The sequence below is a fragment of the Leptonychotes weddellii genome, chromosome 4 (assembly GCF_054177405.1).
Source record: "Leptonychotes weddellii isolate Sample4059 chromosome 4, ASM5417740v2, whole genome shotgun sequence".
Classification (NCBI taxonomy): Eukaryota; Metazoa; Chordata; class Mammalia; order Carnivora; family Phocidae; genus Leptonychotes; species Leptonychotes weddellii.
In genome coordinates, this window is record NC_138372.1 from 135,811,659 (window position 1) to 135,831,424 (window position 19,766).

The 19,766-nt window shown below is 38.3% G+C and overlaps 2 protein-coding genes across 10 annotated transcripts in view; both read left to right on the plus strand.

Moving 5' to 3' along the window:
* The window catches only part of MTDH (metadherin), a 58,846-nt gene extending 40,623 nt beyond the window's left edge, over positions 1-18,223 (plus strand). For all 9 annotated transcript variants that reach the window (XM_081816293.1, XM_081816296.1, XM_081816297.1 and 6 more), the window contains 5 exons: positions 1,319-1,443; positions 7,316-7,423; positions 10,285-10,425; positions 12,814-12,970; positions 13,597-18,223. In XM_081816293.1, coding sequence (XP_081672419.1) covers positions 1,319-1,443; positions 7,316-7,423; positions 10,285-10,425; positions 12,814-12,970; positions 13,597-13,667 — 602 coding nt within the window. In that variant the 3' untranslated portion in view covers positions 13,668-18,223. The remainder of the gene's footprint in view (positions 1-1,318; positions 1,444-7,315; positions 7,424-10,284; positions 10,426-12,813; positions 12,971-13,596) is intronic.
* The window catches only part of LAPTM4B (lysosomal protein transmembrane 4 beta), a 459,101-nt gene that overhangs the window by 368,360 nt on the left and 70,975 nt on the right, over positions 1-19,766 (plus strand). The gene's annotated exons all lie outside the window — the stretch shown is intronic.

Below are 19,766 nucleotides of genomic sequence, written 5' to 3' on the forward strand. Positions count from 1 at the left end.
CAATTTTGTCTATTTTTTTTTCTGTGAGCACTTTCCCAGATTATATTCTTCCGAAACATAGGTTTTAAAGCCTTCGTGAGGTATCATAATACCTCCCCTTTAAACAAAAATAATAGAGTTCACCTGAAAAAATAAGAACAGCAAAGAAAATAAGAATCAGGCAGATTTGTCATTTGAGTTACTAAAAAGTATTACAGAGTCATATATGGCACCATCCCAGGAATATATCTGTGAAATAGGATAGAAATTCCAGAAACAGACTGAAGTGTATGTGAAAGACCTCAGTAGTTAGTAAAAGTAACATTTGACATAAATGGGAAAAGATTGGATTTTTCAATAAAGCAGTGCTAGAATGACTTGTTCACCATTTAGAAATAGAGCTTAACCCCTATCATCTTAAACCACTGGAAATGAAACCTGGCTGTAAGTAGTCCTTGCAGAGGTGATGTGGAAGCATTTCGGAAATCCAGGGAGAGGAGAGAAGATTTGACTTTGAGAGCTACTTAACCAGGATAAAGCCAAAGATTGTTTTTCCCTTTTTAGAATAAGCAAGTGATAGCTTCCCAAAGGAGGTAAAATTCAGTGCCTTTTAGAGTGAAAGAAAGGGATCTAGAGGTCTAAAATAAAAATTTATTCTTGAGAATAGATGATAGAAACCCTGAAAGTGACTTGAATATTTTGGAATGATAAAAGTAGCATTGACTAATTTGGAAAATGTAAGAAGGTACAGATTAAGTATTAACCATTAAAAGTGACTAATTGTTCCCAAAAAAAAAGGAAGAAAGAAGACATTAAATATTCTGTCGTGACTTGGTGAATTTGAAGAAGAACCTAATCTTCAAAAGCTCCTAAGGAGGGGAGGAGGTGTAGTGTAAAAGGACGGATGGGGACCATAATTTTGGCACTGCTGTTCAAGTTCACTAATTCTGGACCCTAGAAAATAAATCAAGTACAAAAATGGAATGACCAAGGGAAAAAAAATGACCAGGACCCAGACCAAATTAGACATAAAAAGTACAAACAGAGCAAAGTCAGGTGGTTGATCACAAAGGAATTTGGGAGAGTGGAATTAAATAGGTAATTCTTAAGTTTCCTAGAAATTCCATTTAATTAGCCATATGATGGGCCTAGCACAGGTGGGACAGAGGTTTTTACCATCATGATTGGGTTTTCTTCTAGCTCTTAAAATGTGCATGGGAGAAAGAAGGAAGAACAACAGTTTAAAAATACAGCTTAGTTCAACATAAGGAATTTTAGTTTTTGCATTTTAGTTTTTGGCAGAAATGATAGATACCTAATTCACACTGTTAAATTTTAGATGGTCTGTCTTCTGCTGATCCCAGCTCTGATTGGAATGCACCAGCAGAAGAGTGGGGAAATTGGGTAGATGAAGAAAGAGCTTCACTTCTAAAGTCCCAGGAACCAATTCCTGATGATCAAAAAGTGAGTAAAGGCATTGGCGGGTATGTCTATTTCTCTGTGCACCCAACTATATTATAATTATTAGGGGTTACATTCTGTATTATAAATACATCCAGTGATAGAATTGCTTCTGAGCCATTCTGATTATATTTGCTTCAATCCTTATGCCTGCATGCCTTCTCTGTATCACTGTTTTTTCTTTCCACATATTATTGAGAATTGTGATATGTGGAAAGCACTATTAGGCACTGATAAGAAAACACAGTTACTTTCCTCTTACCAGAATTAATAATAGTTGGTATTATATCAACTCTTAGTGTGTTTAGAGAAGACTAGATCAGTTGCCAGTGAAAGATTTAGGAAGGCTTCATAGCAGCAGATAAGACTGAGAACACCATGAAAAAGCCATCAAGGCAAGAAAATAGGTAATAATTTAGTGGAGAGATAAATAGTACCCATGTGTGGAATCAGTTGATGAAAAGTACGTTCCTTCTAGGCTACGTTCCTTTTTTTTTTTTTTTTAAAGATTTTATTTATTTATTTGACAGAGAGAGACACAGCGAGAGAGAGAACACAAGCAAGGGGAGTGTGAGAGGGAGAAGCAGGCTTCCCGCTGAGCAGGGAGCCCGATGCGGGGCTCCATCCCAGGACCCTGGGATCATGACCTGAGCTGAAGGCAGATGCTTAACGACTGAGCCACCCAGGCGCCCCTCTAGGCTACGTTCCTTAAAGAAAGGGACCGTGAAGTTTTTTTTTGTTTTGTTTTGTTTTTTGTAGCTCTAGCAACATGCTTGGCATTCAGTAAATAAATGAAAGGAATGATAGATAACCTTGCCACATTTTTGTGAAATTCTGTAGATGATAACCTGTCAGCGGCTTTTAAACTAGGGATAACCTAATCATCACTGGGGTTAGGAAAATTAGGCTGGATACAGCGGAAAGACAAGAAGCTTGGGAAGCTATTTTGTACTATTTTGGGGTAAGTGTTAAAGAGGCAGTTACATGAATCAGGTAGGAGATAATGAACTAAATTGATAGCTTTGAAAAATAAATGGAAGTGGTGTTTACCAGAGATATAAAGCAACTGATCAAACTGCAACTGGGAAAAATCAAAGAGGCTCTGAAGATAATAGGGCCGTTAGTATTCAACAAATATTCATTGAACATCTGCCATAAGTCAGGTATTGGTTAGTAGAGAAGCGGTAATAAGACACGGTTACTGCCTTCCAGGAGCCTACAGTCTGGTTAGGGAGGAGAGGAAGGAGACCGGCACATCGGCAGGTAAAAGTCGTGTTACGGTATGTGTTGGGTATTAGGGAAGCACTTGGGAGTTTTAGCAAAAGCATCCTGAAGGTAAAAGCAGAATGCGAAACAAAGAGTGGTCAGAAATTAAACTAGAGAGGGAGGCAGGGACCAGATGCTAGAAGTTCTTGAATGTCATATTTAAAACCATAGATTTTATCCTGTAAGTAATGGAAGGATTTTAAGCTAAAGTGTTTTTTTCTCCGTGGGTTACACTGGTAGCCCATGTAGAAAAAGGTGGAGGCATATGTGAGAAAAGGCAGGAAGACCAGTTCACAGGTTGCTTAGTAGTCTAGGACAGTAGTGGTAAGAATGATACACGGAATACAGAATGGACTTGAAAAATACATTGAAATAAAATCCACAGAACATGATTAGAATTGAATGGTGTTATACGCAAACAATGAATCATGGAACACTACATCAAAAACTAATGATGTAATGTATGGTGATTAACATAACATAATAAAATACAATTTTAAAAAAAGAAAAAGAATTGAATGTAGGAAGAGTCATCAAAATGACTTACAGGATTTTAGCTTGGGTAACTGGGAAGGTGGAAGTAGTCCTCCCAACAGAGAAAATATAGGAGCAAAGGCTAGTTAATTGGGGGAAGGGTGGTTGGTTCCATTTGGGATATGTTAAATGCAGAGCGTTTTGTTGAAATGCCTAAGAGAAGTTGGTTTTGTGCCAGGTTAAAGCTTAGGGAAAAGATCTGTTTGGACGTTATTAGTATATGGTTGTTAAACACTTTGAGAGTTGGTGAAATATCTAGGAAAAATCTGTAGACTTGAAAAGAGCAATGGAATGAACATAGGAATCTAGGAAACTCCCAAGTTTTAAGGAGAAAAAAGCCCATGAAAGAGACTGGGGGAAGAGAGTTCTGGGTCACAGAGGCTGAGACATCTGCTCTCTGGTAATTAAGAGCAGTTTCGTTAGAAATCTTGGACTAGGGGCGCCTGGGTGGCTCAGTTGTTAAGCGTCTGCCTTCGGCTCAGGTCATGGTACCAGGGTCCTGGGATCGAGCCCCTCTTCGGGCTCCCTGCCCGGCGGGAAGCCTGCTTCTCCCTCTCCCATTCCCCCTGCTTGTGTTCCCTCTCTCACTTTCTCTATCAAAAAATAAAATCTTAAAAAAAGAAAGAAATCTTGGACTAATAACCATATTGCAGTAAGTTGAGTAAATGGTTAGGAAAGAGTAGTAACAATTACAAGGTTTTTCTAAAGTAAGTTTGGATAGAAATGGAGGAGAGGTAGTGGATGACAGCACACTGTAGTATCAGGAAGGGTTTTGTTGGGGGTTGTTTGTGTTTTAATGATAGGAGAGATTTTAGTACAGCGTCGGTAAACTTTTTATTAAAGTTCCATACAGTAGTGCAAAAGCAACCATAGACTATAGGGAAATGAACTTTATTTACAAAATCTGGCATCGGACCAGACTTGTAGTTTGTCAACCCCTGCGTTAACATATCTGTGGACACAAAGGGAAAGGATCTAGGGTAAAGTAAAAGCTAAACATAACTGAGAAATGTGGCTAATAGAGTAAGTTCCTGGCAGTAGATGTAGAGGAATCTTAGGCATGAGTGGATTGTGGGTTGGCCTTTAATATAATAGGATGGTAGTACCTCTGATCTTTAGAGACCACAGGAAGGAAGAGGTAGTAATGGGATTTATTATTAAGGGTGTAAAGAAATGTACGGGGGGGGGGGCAGTTGATAGGTAATATGAAGGTCGAGGGGGTTAGGGGGAGAGAGAGAGAAATGGGCAGAGCATGGAGGGGTTTTAGAGCAGTAAAGCTACTCTGTAGAGACACTGTAATGGTGGATGCATGTCATTATACATTTTTCCCAAAGCTGTAGAATGTACAACACCAGGAGTGAACCCTAAGGTAAATTCTAGGGGCTTTGAGTGGTAATCATGTGTCAGTATAGGCTCATCAGTTGTAACAAATGTCCCACTCTGGGGAGGGATAGTGATCGTGGGAGAGGCTGTGCATGTGTGGGGCTGGGGAGTATATGGAAATCTCTGCCTTCTGCTCAGTTTTGCTGTGAACCTAAAATTGCTCTAAAAAATAAAGTCTGTTAGGAAAGAAAAGCTTCCTGGTACAGTACCTTAACACACAGTAATCATTCTGATATTTGTTGAATGTTTAGTGAATGTGCAACCAAAAATCTGTTTCTTTAACTGAAACTTCCTTGTGCCCGATCATCAGAATTACAGAGTAAAATCACTGAATGGAGTAAAGACTGTTACATATCATAGCACTTCTTTTTCTGAGTATATTCGGAGATCGTCTTTCATTTCTCTTAGCAAAAATGGGGCAATATCCAAAGGCCCATCAGTTGAGGAATGGAGAAATAAAATGTGACAGGTTTGTACAATCACGTATTAGATGTTAAAAATCAATGAAATAAGTTACATTAATATCAACAGGAATAGAATCTCAAAAACATGTTGAATGATGAAGGACAGGTTTACAGAAAGATACAGTATGATACCATTTATATAAATTTTGTATGTGTGAACACACCAGAACTTATAAAAAGAAACTTGATTGGATGGACACAAAAGAAGTTCATGGTAGTGGTAATGGTAAACCATTACCATGGTAATGATTAACCCTAGGGTAAACCCCTAGGGGAGGTGGTGTGGAAATGGGATTGGGAAGGGTTTAAGGAATTTTATCAGTAATGTCTTTTAATAATCTAAAATAAATGTGTCAAAATGTCAGTTCTTTTGTGTGAGTTAAAAGATGGTATGGAGTTGATTTCAGCCTTTTTCCCCATGAACAAAACTAGTGTTTTGCCATCAGGAACTACAGTTCTCTCATGGTTGGATGATAATTGGCTAAGAAGCAGAGTGCCCAGAGTCCTTGTGACCTGAATATTCCTTATAGGATACATTTTTTCACGTGGTATTTTAATCACTGTGAGCTTATGGTGAAAACTTCTGTGGAAGTTTCTCCACAACTGACAACCAACTTGTACTGAACATCTCTTAGCTAAGTTTGTGTAGGATTTTGTTTTTCCATCTGCTAGTAGTTTCTGTGAACTGTTTGGTGGTTCATCCTAATGACTGTGCTGCTGAGCAGAGAAATAGTAGTTACCCCATCATCTCATCCTATAAGGATAGGCTAGGAATCTTGGCTGTCATCTGTGCAGAAGAAACAAAAAGCACTTTTTCATAGAAAAGTCAACTATATGGTATGTGTGAAGGGATAGTCTGAATACTAGTTTAACAGTTCTAATTCACTATTTTTGTCCTGCGGAATGTTATTTTCAATGACATTCCATCTCAAATTCAATTTTTTTTAAATTAAGCCTTCTGTAGAGTGACAGGCCCTTGTGAGAAATGATACAGAGAGATTCCCTGTACTCTTTACCCAGTGTCCCCCAGTGGTAACATCTTGAAAAACTTGAGAACAGTTATCACAACTAGGATACTGACATTAATGCAGATACAGAAAACATTCCCATCCTGCAAGGACCCCTCATGTTGCCCTTTTTTTTTTTTTTTATAGCTACCCTTTCTCTCCTCTTGTCACCACTCCCCTGGTAACCCCTGGCAACCAGTGATCTGTTTCCATTTCTATAATTTTATCATTTCAAGAATGTTCTATGAATAGAATAATAATAGCATGTAACCTTTTCATACTGTTATTTTTTTCACTCAGCGTAATTCTCTAGACACTCATCTAGATTGTTGTGTGCATCATTAGCTGGTTCTTTTTTTATTTCTGAGTAGTCATGGTGTGGATATGCCTCAGATTGTTTAATCATTCTGTTGAAGGACATCAGGATTGTTTTTGGCTTGGGGCTATTGTGAATAAAGCTGCTATCTACATTTATGTACAGGTTTTTGTGTGAACATAAGTGTTCATTTTTCTGGGATAAGTGCCTAGGAGGACAGTGCCTGGGTTGTATAATAGATGCATATTTAATATATTAAGAACCTGCCAAACTGTTTTCCAGAGTGGTTGTATCACTTCACATTCCCGCTTACAGTGAATGAGTGATCGTATTTCTCTGAATCCTTGCCAACACTTGCTTGTCACTGTTTGTTATTTTAGCCGTTATTGATAGGTGTGTAGTGAACTCACTGTGATTTTAATTTGCATTTCCCTAATACCTGATGATGTGGAACATCTTCCCATGTGCTGCTTTGCCATCTGTCCTCTGTCGTGAGATGTCTGTTCATATCTTTTACACATTTTCTAATTGGATTGTTTACTGTTGAATTTTGAGTGTTCTTTATATAGTCTGAGACATGAGTCCTTTGTTGGATATATGGTTTGCAGATATTTTCTCCCACTTGGTAGCTTGTCATTCTCTTAACAGAGCATATAAAAACAATCAGAAAGATGTAAAAAAAAAAAAAAAAAAGTGGTCTATCATAGACAATAGGAGAATGAAGTTCCACGTACTTTGTTCTTTTTAAATATGTAATTTTAGATCCATTTTATTACTCATTACTAATTCTTTACTTAGCGTTTAGGAGATAAAGATTGAGCCTAATGAATGAAATTATTCCATAATTTCTGAATAATGAAAACTTAACCAATTGTTTCACTTAATACTTTTGCTTTTAACATCAGGTTTCAGATGATGATAAAGAAAAGGGAGAGGGAGCTCTTCCAACTGGGAAATCTAAAAAGAAAAAAAAGAAAAAGAAGAAGCAAGGTGAAGATAACTCTCCTGCACAGGTAAAGTATCAAAACAGATAGATGTCATTCGTTAAGCACCTACTGCTCAAATGTGAAAAGATAATATGCAGATACTAAGAATATGTAGAGATAAAAGACACTATAGGAGATAGGTTTACTTGCAAAGCATTTGAAAAGTCACAGAATGTTTTAAAGATCTTCTATATCCTACTGTAATAATAACTATTGCTGTAAAAAAAATCGTACCAAAGGTGTAAACCCAAAAGTAATAAATTAAATTAGATGCATTTTGATTTATGTTAAGGTGAAATGGAAAAAGAGGTACAGTATTTCTCACATACAAAAATGCTTTTTGAATAACTTGAATTTAGCAAGTTAGAATTTTAGCTTAGAACATGTGAGTCACAAGTGGAGTGTCACTCCAGAGTTTGCTCTCTGTTTCACTTAGTATCCTCTTAATACCTTCACTTAGTATCTTCATCTGCTTGTTTGGCTTCTGACAGAAACTTTCTACTTCCGTCACTCCATTTTCCTTCTTTTTTCATTGGTCTCTCCTATTGGGAAAACTAATTTTAAATGACAGTATAAATGAAAACAAAGGTACTTTAATTGCAAACATACTAGATTACTAGAAGTATGCATGGGTTTCTCTTTGAAAGCACTATCACCATTATATTACAAATTACGAAAATCTTATTCCTTACCTACAACCATGTGGCTACTTGTTTTTATTCCTTTAAATGTAGGAGAGAGCCAGAGTTTCTAGAGGATAGCCTCCATAGTAATTTTCCTGTTTATTCTCTTTGGGAAAAGTTGGTGCATAAGGAAATATGTGTTGCGTTCATTTTTTGTTGAGGGAAGCACAGCCCATCGTAAATGACACTGATCCATTTTCAATGCTTGTTTTTTCTCACAGTAATGTATGTAACTGAGATCAGTGGATATACTGTGTAATAAGGGTGCTTCTCTCTTTAGCTGAGCTAGCTGATGAGAACCGTTATGGACAGCTATCTTTTGTTAGTAATACTGTCTGAACTCTGTTTAGCCAAACTTTTCCTGGACTTCTGTGACTTACATTATAGCCTTTACTAAAGACTACTTTTCTGGTTTGTGGATTAGATGAGTTCCTTTTAAAAGAAATTTTGTGGGACAGATATAATCTGTAAATTTCAACTTACTGGCAAAGGTCATTAACTTGTGAAAGTTCTTTTGGTATTGTTATACTCCTTTTAAAAATGTTTGAAATGTTTTTAAAAATAACAGTGAGTATGGGGCAGCTGGGTGGCGCAGTTGGTTAAGCATCTGACTCAGTTTTGGCTCCTCTTGAGATCTCAGGTCGTGAGCTTGAGCTCCACATCGGGCTCTGCGCTCACCGCCAAGTCGTCTTGGGACTCTCTCACCCTCTGCCCCTCCCTCCCTCCCTCCCTCCCTCTCAAATCAATAAATCTTTTAAATAAATAACTGAGTAAGTATACAGGCTTTGGAGTCAGATCTGTATTCAAATTTCAGTTTGGCCATTTACTGGTTGTTTTTGTTTTTCTTTGCACAGATGACTTAACTGCATAGGTTGCTTTGAGAATTAAATGAGACAGCCATGAAATTCTGTGTCAGGGTCATAGAACATAGTATCCTATCCGTAGTACATTTGGGAATTTGTTCTTTTTAGTTGTGGGTACGTGGTTGGTGGGCGTCTTTACTGTTAGAGTACAGCTTAGGATAAAACTAACTGATGTCTTCACGTTAATTTTGTACAGATGGCAAATCTTACATATATACTTCCAAAGCTACTCTTCAACTTAAATTCACAACAAAATTTATATTACTGTCTAAACCCACTACCATCCTGAACAAGTTTTATAAAGTATCAGTATTGGCAGAAGACTTCCAAGATCACCCTAGCCAGTTGTTTCTATGTATGTGTTGGCTAAGGAATCATACAATTAGCAATGATGGTCCTGTTTAATGTATTCTAGTTCATATTTATTTCACATACCTACGCATGTAATGTGCTTTAGAATTGCTTTGTTGAAACTTTTTTTTTTTTAAGTCTGAAGGCCTTTGGACACCTGGGTGGCTCAGTCGGTTAAGCATCTGCCTTTGGCTCAGGTCATGATCCCAGGGTCCTGGGATCGAGCCCCTCATCGGGCTCCCTGTTCAGCGGGGAGCCTGCTTCTCCCTCTCCCTCTACTGCTCCCCCTGCTTGTGTGTGTGCTCTTTCTCTCTCTCTCTGTTAAATAAATAAATAAAATCTTTTTTAAAAAATAAAATAAAGTCTGATGGCCTAAGAATGGAAATGTTAAAGCTTGGATAGGACCTTAGAAATTATCTAGGCACATTTTATTTTATAGTTGAGGGAGGAAACTAAGGTTCAGGGAAATGAAATGATTTGTCTTTGACACTACACAGCTAGGCTGCAGCAGACCAGAACTGAAATGTACTTTGTACTATGTCAGCTTCGTTTATCTACAGAATGTACTCATGTACAGATATTCCTTGAAGATGTCATTAACTGAAATGTTATTTCTAAAGTCTTAGTTTGAGTATCACCCAATTCACTGTGTATTTTGTTTAAAAGACAAAATTCTAGTTTATTTCGTTTGAGTTGGTTTAGTAAATTAGAATGGTTTGCATTTGGGGATGGGAGTGTATTGGTTTTTAATTCCCAATTGATTTAAGTCCCTGGGGAGAGCAGGGATGATCACTGTTGTTCCAGATGTACCTGTATATTTTAAATCTTTGAATGATTGTTTTTATATGCTCTGTTAAGCTGTTTGGACAGTTACTGAAGTGAAATTATTTTCTTGGAATATCTTTTGGACATTAACACTACAAACCAAATAGATTTTTAATTAGTAAAAAAGAGTGATTTATATCATCTAATAGACTACTTTTCTCTGTAGGACACAGAAGAATTAGAAAAAGAAATTAGGGAAGAGCTTCCAGTGAATACCTCTAAAGTCCGTCCAAAACAGGAGAAAGCTTTTTCTTTGAAGACCATAAGCACTAGTGATCCAGCTGAAGCACTCATCAAAAATAGCCAGGTAATTTTTTGATATTTAAGGAATAAAATTTTGATGACTTGAGAGTTGTGTCATAACTCATATTTTATCGAAGTACTAAGTGCTAAGCATTGCTAATCACTAATTTAAAGTGCTGAGTATTTTAAATACACTAATTTAATCCTCATAACAACCCCATGAGAAAGGTCAAGATCTATTATATAAATGAGGTTGGAGAACTTAAATAACTAGTCCCAAGCTGCCTGTCAGTGGTGAAACCAGAACCAATAGACTGTGCTTTCTCCTATTAAATAGCTAAACATACAGGGGATAGTGGCTTGGAGAAAATGTAACTGGTTGCATTTTCCTAAAAGCATGCCATAATATATAATACGGCTGTGGTCCAACCTCTCAAAATTTAACATTTGTTTAAAATTGGTGACAGGTTCTTGAAATCTGTGCCATTGGTAGAAAATTTTGATGTGTCAGAAAGGATCATTTTACAAAAGGTCTAGGCCAGTGACGCATAGTTTTTTAAAATCTAATTTCTAGAAAGGTAAATTGTATAGAAATCTATGAAATCTTACTAGAGTTGCATGGTTCATTTATATATGCTCATTCAAAAAAATTTACTGAGAACCCACTACAATGCCACACACTATTTGAGGATATATCAGAGAACAAAGCAGATCAAAAAAATCTCTGCCTTTTTGGAGCGTACATATTTTTAATGAAACCGCTTCAGACACAAACCTGAGTTACAGGGGCGCCTGGCTGGCTCAGTTGGTAAAGCATATGATTCTTGATCTTGGGGTTGTGAGTTCCAGCCCCACAGTGGGTGTAGAGATTACTTAAAAATAAAATCTTTAGGGGCGCCTGGGTGGCTCAGTTGTTATGTGTCTGCCGTCCACTCAGGTCATGATCCCCAGGGTCCTGGGATCGAGCCCCGCATCGGGCTTCCTGCTCCGCAGGAAGCCTGCTCTCCCTCTCCCACTCCCCCTGCCTGTGTTCCCTCTCTCGCTGTCTCTCTTTCTGTCAAATAAAATCTTTAAAAAAATAAAATAAAATCTTTAAAAAAAAAGAACCTGAGTTACCGCTAAAAGAAGTAATTGGTAACAGTCTTGTGCCAAAATAAAATCTTAACCATAGTTCCTATTTGGATTTGATGCTTTTAATTCCTTAAGAGAAGAATTCCCTTTTGAGATGTAAGGATGTGATCTCAGTACATGCATAGGTTTAATAGTAGGGAGACAAAGGGTCATTTGACATTTTGATGTTTTACTTACTAGCAAGTCATTTTCGGAAGCCATTTTGTAAAGACTGTTTGAGTCCTTCTGTGATTTATCATAGATTAAGTGGAGAGAATAGAGGGGAGAATACTGGAAATAAATACTAAAACTTTTGGGTGAGAAATAAATATGGAGAACACTAATAAGAAAGCTGAGCCAAGCAAGACAAATGCAGCTTCGGATACCTGAAACAGAAGGAAGGAATCCTAGTAATTACTTGCGTGCACACAGCTTCCTCTTCTTGTTTCCTTTTCCGCTGAGCTTTCTTACACCTACAGAGCCTAGAGGAACAAGGGGCAAGAGAAACATCACTTAGCCTTGTTTCTGTATTCAATCATGATGATAAGGCTAAGGATGAATTGATCTCCTCTGTTACAGCCTCAAGGCACTCCAAATACTGGGGTTTCCATCCTTACCTCTCCTGACCATGCATTTACAGGCCTCACAGAGGCCTTTCTGCTTCCAGGTTGGAGAGGAGAAGCAAGGTGTAAGAGTCTGGGCCCTCAGCATTATGATTTCACTACCAGACTGGATAGAACTCTGAAAATTTGGACCTGAGTTTTACTGCTTCCTTTAATGGATAGGACTAGTAGCCATAGTTTGCTTTTGTCTGAGGCCACCGTTTTCTGTGGGTAGGAAACGGAAGTGATTGCTGCCCTGTTTGAGTTAGCCTTACCTCTCGAGAAGCAGAGAAGGGAGCATCACCTATGGTATTTCAGAAATTCGCTTTTTTCTTTTTGTCTTTCACATGAAAAAGTTTTGAGGAATTAAAGAGTTGGTAAGAAGTGGACAGACATTGAATTACTAAAACATACAAAATCATTCTATTTGTAATGAAAAAGAAGAATGGAAAGGTTCATGAAAATGGAATTATTCACCCCTATATGAGATTCGGTAAACATCTTGTAATTTTATGCTTTCAGCCATTTTTATCTCAGCCTAAATTGATGGCTCCTGTGGGTAAGGATTTATTCGGTTAGGCCGCTAGAGGGCAGGCACGGGCTGTAGTGCTTCTGCTGGTAAATTATTTGGAAACGGTCTCAGTACTTCCTTGGTCCTAAACAGCCTCTTGGTATGACTGTATTTAATTTTATTTGAAACTTTTTACAAAAGAACTTACGATAATTTTATTCCAAAATAGCCTATCAAGACTCTTCCACCTGCTCTTTCTACCGAGCCATCTGTTCTTTTATCAAAAAGTGATTCTGACAAGAGTTCGTCCCAAGTGCCACCGATGCTACAAGAGACAGATAAATCCAAGTCAAATACTAAGCAAAACAGTGTGCCTCCTTCACAGAGTGAGTAATCCTTTGTTCTGGTTCTTTTGTGTGTTCTTGTACTGTTGATAAGCGCTGATATCTCAGAAGGCCGATGGATTAATAGATAATCCTTCCTTCCTTGGCAAAGGCTACATTCCTTGGAACCTTGTGGACCTCAGCTGTGAGGGCCAAGGGACTGAGATCACTCCAAGCAAGAGGGGGTGGCCAGGAACATAGATGGCAGAGACATGCCCTTGTCCATCTGGTCCCTCCCTTTTTCTGTGCACGTGTTCTTGGGACTGGGAATTGTTCTGTGCCTTTTTTCCCTCCGTTGCTCCCTTCAGCTCCCTTCAGTGTCCATTTTTGCCCATTTTCACTTTCATTACTTAGATTGAGCCGTATTAAATGATGGCTTTTCTAGATCAGAACCAGTGAAATACCTTCCATGTCATGAAAAAACAGAATACATTGGGATTCAAAGGAAAAGAGGACGGCAGCCATAGAATAACCTATAAAACATGTCACTGGAATGTGAACACTTAACTCCCCTGATAATGCTTCAACCTTTATGTTTATTTCAGCGCATGTTTTCATTGATGCTACTTTTACATTTTTGAGACATAACAGTATTTACTCCTGTTTTTTCTTTCTTTTTTTCCCTTTAGCCAAGTCTGAAACTAGCTGGGAATCTCCCAAACAAATAAAAAAGAAGAAAAAAGCCAGACGGGAAACGTGAATATATTTTTCCTGATTTGGACATGTGTTTTCAAACACTGTCTGGAAGATTATGCTGTTTATGCAATAATTTGTGAACATGTACAGAGTTTTATATAAATTTAAACCAATTTTTAAAACAAAACTGTGAACACAACCACCATAAAAATGGAATCAAAAGAAAGTTAATTTATGAAATTCAGAGGTCAGCAGAATATACTCCAGTGCTGGAAGACACTTGGGGAAAGTCTTTTCAATTGAACAAGAACGGTCTTAATTTAAGAATATTATCCTGGTTTTACAGCAGTGCCCTGTTTACAACAGCTTGTGCCCTGTCTCATCTGCAGCTGAGGAATAAAGGATTCTGATTAGAGAGAGAGCTGCCTGCGGATGCGTAGGCAACATCTGCGATCTTATGCACGGAACTTAAACCATTTGAATCTGTTTTATGCTTAAATCAAAGTGCTTTGATCAAATGCATAATCTGCCATATCTTTACATATATGTTGGTAGCAATTTGTATTAAAGGAATCACAAGTGCAAATAAAAGGTCATTTATCATTTGTTAACTAAACTCCTGGTTTAGTTTACAATTTTTAAAAAGTTCTTAATTAAAAACATTGAACATGCAGTTGATGCTTGTATGGCTTATGAAGTTATTTTTGATAGTCTTACATTACTTGAATTGTTCAAAGTTCAGTATATTTTAAATTAAGAAAGATAAACTATATGTATTTGTTTTATACTTTTAAGGTTCAGACTCACAAATAATGCTCTTGTTTAGAATTTGAAAACTTTCAGGCAAAATGCAACTTAACATTTTTCCCTTTCCCTAGCAGTTTCTTTTTTCCAACGTCAGCTCTTCTCTTCATTGCTAATACTTCTTCGACTTTAAAAATGAAATCTTTCACAAATTAGTTATACAGACAGAACTTTGAGTAAAGGATGGAGAATGAAAAACTAGAGTCAGCTTTAATTGACATTGTCAAGACCTCCAGTTATCAGGAATACATTTTTTTACTGCCTTAACCTATAGTGCGTAGAATATGCATCAATTTCTTGAGGGGGATTCGTGTTTTTATAAGAATTTTCATGTAATTATTGCGATCGTGGTCAAATAAGGAACGTTTTCTGCTTGAAACTATTGATTTAAATGACGTGTGAGATGTTTCACCATTTTCAGGCACTGTGTAATTCTCTTGTAATAAACTGGCAGGTATCTTTGTAACTATAAATAGTGCATGCTCAGCCATGTACACTGTAAATAGCCTTTACCAAACGTGTTTGACAGTCAAGACCATAATTAACATCACTTAGTGAATTGTGATAAAGAAAAAAAGCCATGATTTATTTGATGTGATTGGCTTGTTTTTACGTGGCGCCAAGAATGAAACTGTTTAACAGCTGTAACCAATGGTACTGATCTGTCCATCCAATCTTGTCTTTATTAGATCTGATTGTGGTTTGATAGTATTGCATTGTGACACTAGGAAAGCTAAAGAAACACAATGGTTTTAGTAACTGCTGAAGACTGGCCTTATTAATGGACAGCTTTCCTAACAAGCAATTATTAACTTCTATCAGGTGTTACCATCTGTTTCAGGAACATGGCAGTATGTTTACATGTCAGAAGTCTTGTTTCATTCTATGAGGTTTCTAAATTGATTTGTTTAAATAAATTCAGCAAATGGACAGCATTGTGTTTATTTGCTTCACTATTGGGGTAAATAAGCTCAACTGCCAGGAATTCATTTCTTCAAATGACTTTATTCTGTGAGCTTTACATAGATGTTTCCTAAATAGATAAAGGATTCCTGAAGTTGCCAGCACTTTGTAAAGGTATCACAGAGAGTTTGAGAAGGAGTCTGTATAATTTTAGAATGTGCCAAAAGATCTAAGCTCAGAAAATTCAATTGAACTCTCTCAACTCTACCTCACCATTTCTTTATCTTAGAATTTTGTTGGCTGAGTCAAATGTTGGGCTTTATTTCTCCGGCTTAGTATCTCCCAGACAGCCACCTACAGCGGATGTTAGGGACACTGTCTTTTGAGGAGAGATCTAGTGTGGAGATGGAGAAGTGCATTGCTAAATGGGTGGATCCGGTGTGGAGATGTCTCTGTCTCTCCAGCTCAAGAGTGAGGATGTGGATTTTATGTTTTAAGAGATGGCAGCTATGAGTGATAAAATTAATTTTTTTCACATGCATGAGATGAAAACTCTTGCACAATTAAAGTATCATTGTTCATTGCTCTTTACCTGTTCCAGAAGATCTTTATATGGCATTAAATCAGTTTCTGGAATCTGAACACAGGAACTTTTCTCCATCATCAACCTTAGAAGGCACTAAAATGAAGGTAGCGATTCAGGGAAGAGGGGAAAGAGAGGAACCTATTGTCCTTTGGAGACTTGCATTATATGCTACCCAAACTGTCAGTAGGGAGATAACTGATCCCTTTAGGCTTCATCAGGCCTGAAGGGGAACCTTGTTCTAATTAGCAAATGAGGCGTCCTCAGAGAACCTGCTTAGAAATCTCCCTTATCCTGACCTGTCTCCTCGTACTTACTGAAAATCTTTCCCTAACCTGGAGTGGGGTTTAGGATTTCCCCAGACTGGAATCCTACCTATCTGTACCCCAGATTGAGCAAAACAATAGTTGAGAGAGTCCAAAAAAAAAAGGTGTTGAAATAAAATGTCGTTAATGTAATTTACCATGTTTACGTTGTGCATGCATTTTGGGGGTGGGGGAAGCAGTGGAAATAATTTATCCAAATCTAATGGTATTATTTCACAGGCGAATCCAGTTTGTATTTGGGTTAAAGATCATTGAAAGGCAATATTTAACTACAGAGTTTAGTTTTTCTTAATTAAAAACAGTCCTCTATTAACGTAGTGTGAAATATCTTTCAAAATTGAGAATTTAGGTTTAAGATGTCTAAGAGATGTCTTAAGACTTTTCTGTAAACTCATTGCACAAACTGGAATTACTTTCCAAAAGACTTAGGGAATGCAAATATGTTATTTGTAAAATGCATTGAGTATTGTAAATAAAACAAACCATTTTTGTTTTGTTTAAATTGCTCGTTACAGTTCTCTTATGGGAAGGGACTTCAGTCATTCTGCATCTTAAGCTAGTCTGAAGGCAATTAGTCTTTGATGTTCTTGATGCTTCTTTCAAACCATAGATGCATTTGCAGGCTTTACCAGTGGGAGGTCAGATATTTGGAGTTCAGCACCTCGTAACATAGCCGTTTGTGACGCACGATGTTCTCCGTGGGAACCCGCTTCCATCTGAGGTCATCTTAGCAGTAGACACACCCCACCAGGTGCAGTGTCTAACTTGCATCAGCGTTTTAGGTTAAGGAAATGAGATTCAAATTTGGTACTATTAGTTGGGCCATGTCCCCAGACAATAGTGACTTAGATAGAAGTTTATTTCTTGTGCGTGCGTGTAAAAGTCAGGAAGGCGGTCCCCTTGACCGCAGTCCCCCCACGCTCAGCGCGCGGCTTCCATGTCGAGGCTGCCAACAGCTACACAGCTGGGTAACACCGCCCCTGCCTTTAAGAGCACTTCTCGAGTTACGCCACGTAGGCTCATCAACTCAAACTCAATCACTTGTTCCTACTAGCTACAAAGAGAACAGGAAATAATAGTCTTTATTCTGGCTGTCGTGGGCCAGTGAATATTCCAGGATTCGTTATGGGGGAAGCGGTGGGGAGATGGACAGCGAGCCCAGCTAGCGGTCCCTGTCACAGGGTTGGACATAACGCTGCGTTTTTCATGCACCCAGGCATCCTTTCTAAGGTCAGGTTTTAGCGTTTCCAACGGAGCAGAAATTCTGAAATCTCTCAGATACTGCTCAAGAGCAGCAGCTAGTCATGTTCAAACTTATGTGTAAGAGCTTTCTGGAAGAAATTCCTGCCATTCAGTTCCTGCTTTAAATTCTAGAGACAGGCTGGGGCGCCTGGGTGGCTCAGTCGTTAAGCGTCTGTCTTCGGCTCAGGTCATGATCCCAGGGTCCTGGGATCGAGCCCCGCATCGGGCTCTCTGCTCGGCGGGAAGCCTGCTTCACCCTCTTCCATTCCCCCCTGCTTGTGGTCCCTCTCTTGCTGTCTCTCTCTCTGTCAAAAAATAAATAAAATCTTTAAAAAAAAAAAAATTCTAGAGACAGGCTGAAGGAAACTCAGTAGCCTGCTATCATGCCTATCCTGTAAGTATCATCACAAGTTCCAGCAGAAAAATTGCCCTGCTATATAAAGTAATCTCTAAAAAATAAAAAAGCATTACTATTCTTTCTAAATGCTTTCACAGGAGAAGGATTTCTAACTCTAGCAGCAGGACAGGAAGTACATTGTGACATGTTTGCTAACTATTAATAGTTACAGTACTGAGATTTATGAATAGGCTAATTGAAGAAAAATTTCAGCAGATACAAGGTCTTCCCCATGATACTGGCATTCTTATTTGTATATGTGTGCTTTCCTTTTTTATTTATTGTATTAAAGCATTCAAAATGAATATATGTAACATGTACATAAAGTATAAAGCATAATAAAATGAACACCTCTGAAAACACCATTCCGCTTAAGAACTAGAACCTTACCAGCAGAGGGGATATCGGGGGTGAGCCTGACTTTTGCTGTCGTTCGCTAACAGGGTCGGGGGGGGCAAGACCTGGATGAAGATAGCTGCTCTCGGGTACCCCAAGCTGGCACGGGTCCTTTTGCATGCCCAGAGTAGCTGTGGGTCCAGGTAACCTCTAGCCAGTCTCGGAAGGGAATCACGGCCTCACTGGCGCCCCTCAGTTCACTGCCATCTGCTGGGAAGTCGTAGTAAGTACACGTAGGCACCATGGCTCAATGTGAATGGTGCCCCCAGAGCCCTGTAGCGCACACCCTGCACGACCTCTTTTCCATGAGGAAGGAGGCTAGCGAGGCTCTATCAGGAACGTGCCCCCACCCCACCCCCGCGTGCCCCCGGAGTCAGAAGAGCAGCACGTGGCCCATTTAGGGTGCGGATTCCTGGTGAAGTTTGTTGAGGGGCTGCCGATTTTCTGACAAACACCACAAAGGGGTTTATGGCAAAACAGCAGGAGCTGTGAGTAACTTAAGATAGTGTAATTATGGATGATTTCTTTCTCTTTGAAACTGTATAGCAACTTACTAAAATACGGGATTACCTGGGGAAATTGCAGCTATTCCCATTTCTCATCAAAATTGAAATGTTCACAATAATGCAAGATGGAAGAAAACCCGCCTTAGTACTGGAAGTGGAAAGGGGGACATCCAAATGCCAAAAGCCCGGGGACATTCCTGTTATTAGCAAACAAAATCCAATAATTTATCAACAGAGTAAAACACCATGAAAGATGCAAGTGTGGGCTGATAATCAGGAAACCCAGTAACACATTTCATTTCACCACAAACTTAAAGCAGAGAAGGCCTATGATCATGACACTGCTGAAGAAGTATTTTACAAAATCCAATAGCTGTTCCCAATTTAGATTTAAAACACAAAAACAAAAACTTAAGGGAAATACTAAAGTCATCTCAATTGGAATCAGAACAGAGCAGGGTTACCTTACTAGCCAAGACTGTCTTGGAGCGGTATTAACAGATAATAAAATTTTAAAAACTAACGTCAGAAGAGAAAAAGTATTTTTTTCTGATTGTACACCGACAGAGCTCAAGAGATTTTAATAAAAAGCTATGACCACTAGGAAAAGAATATACTCAAGCGACAGAAATACAAAAACCAATAGAATTTTCTGTACTAGAATAAGCATCTAGAAAAGAAAATGGGAAAAAAATCCAATTACATCACAACTAGAAGCATCTAATATTAAATAAATTTTTCAAGAAAAATACAAGACCAAATGGAAACTAAAGTCTTTAAAAAAGGACAGAAAATAACCTAACAAATGAAAGCATAGCATTAAACACATCTGAAGGAGAAAGGAAGGTGGGCCCAGCAGGGCTTAGATCTGCTGGTAGGAATTTGTTCTAAACACAGTACTGAGTAAGACACCGTGTCTGGTTAGCTCACTTTGGCTCCTTGAACTACAACAAGCCTGACTTAGCTGCTCCAAAAAGTATTTGTTCAGTGACCACCTAAATAAACG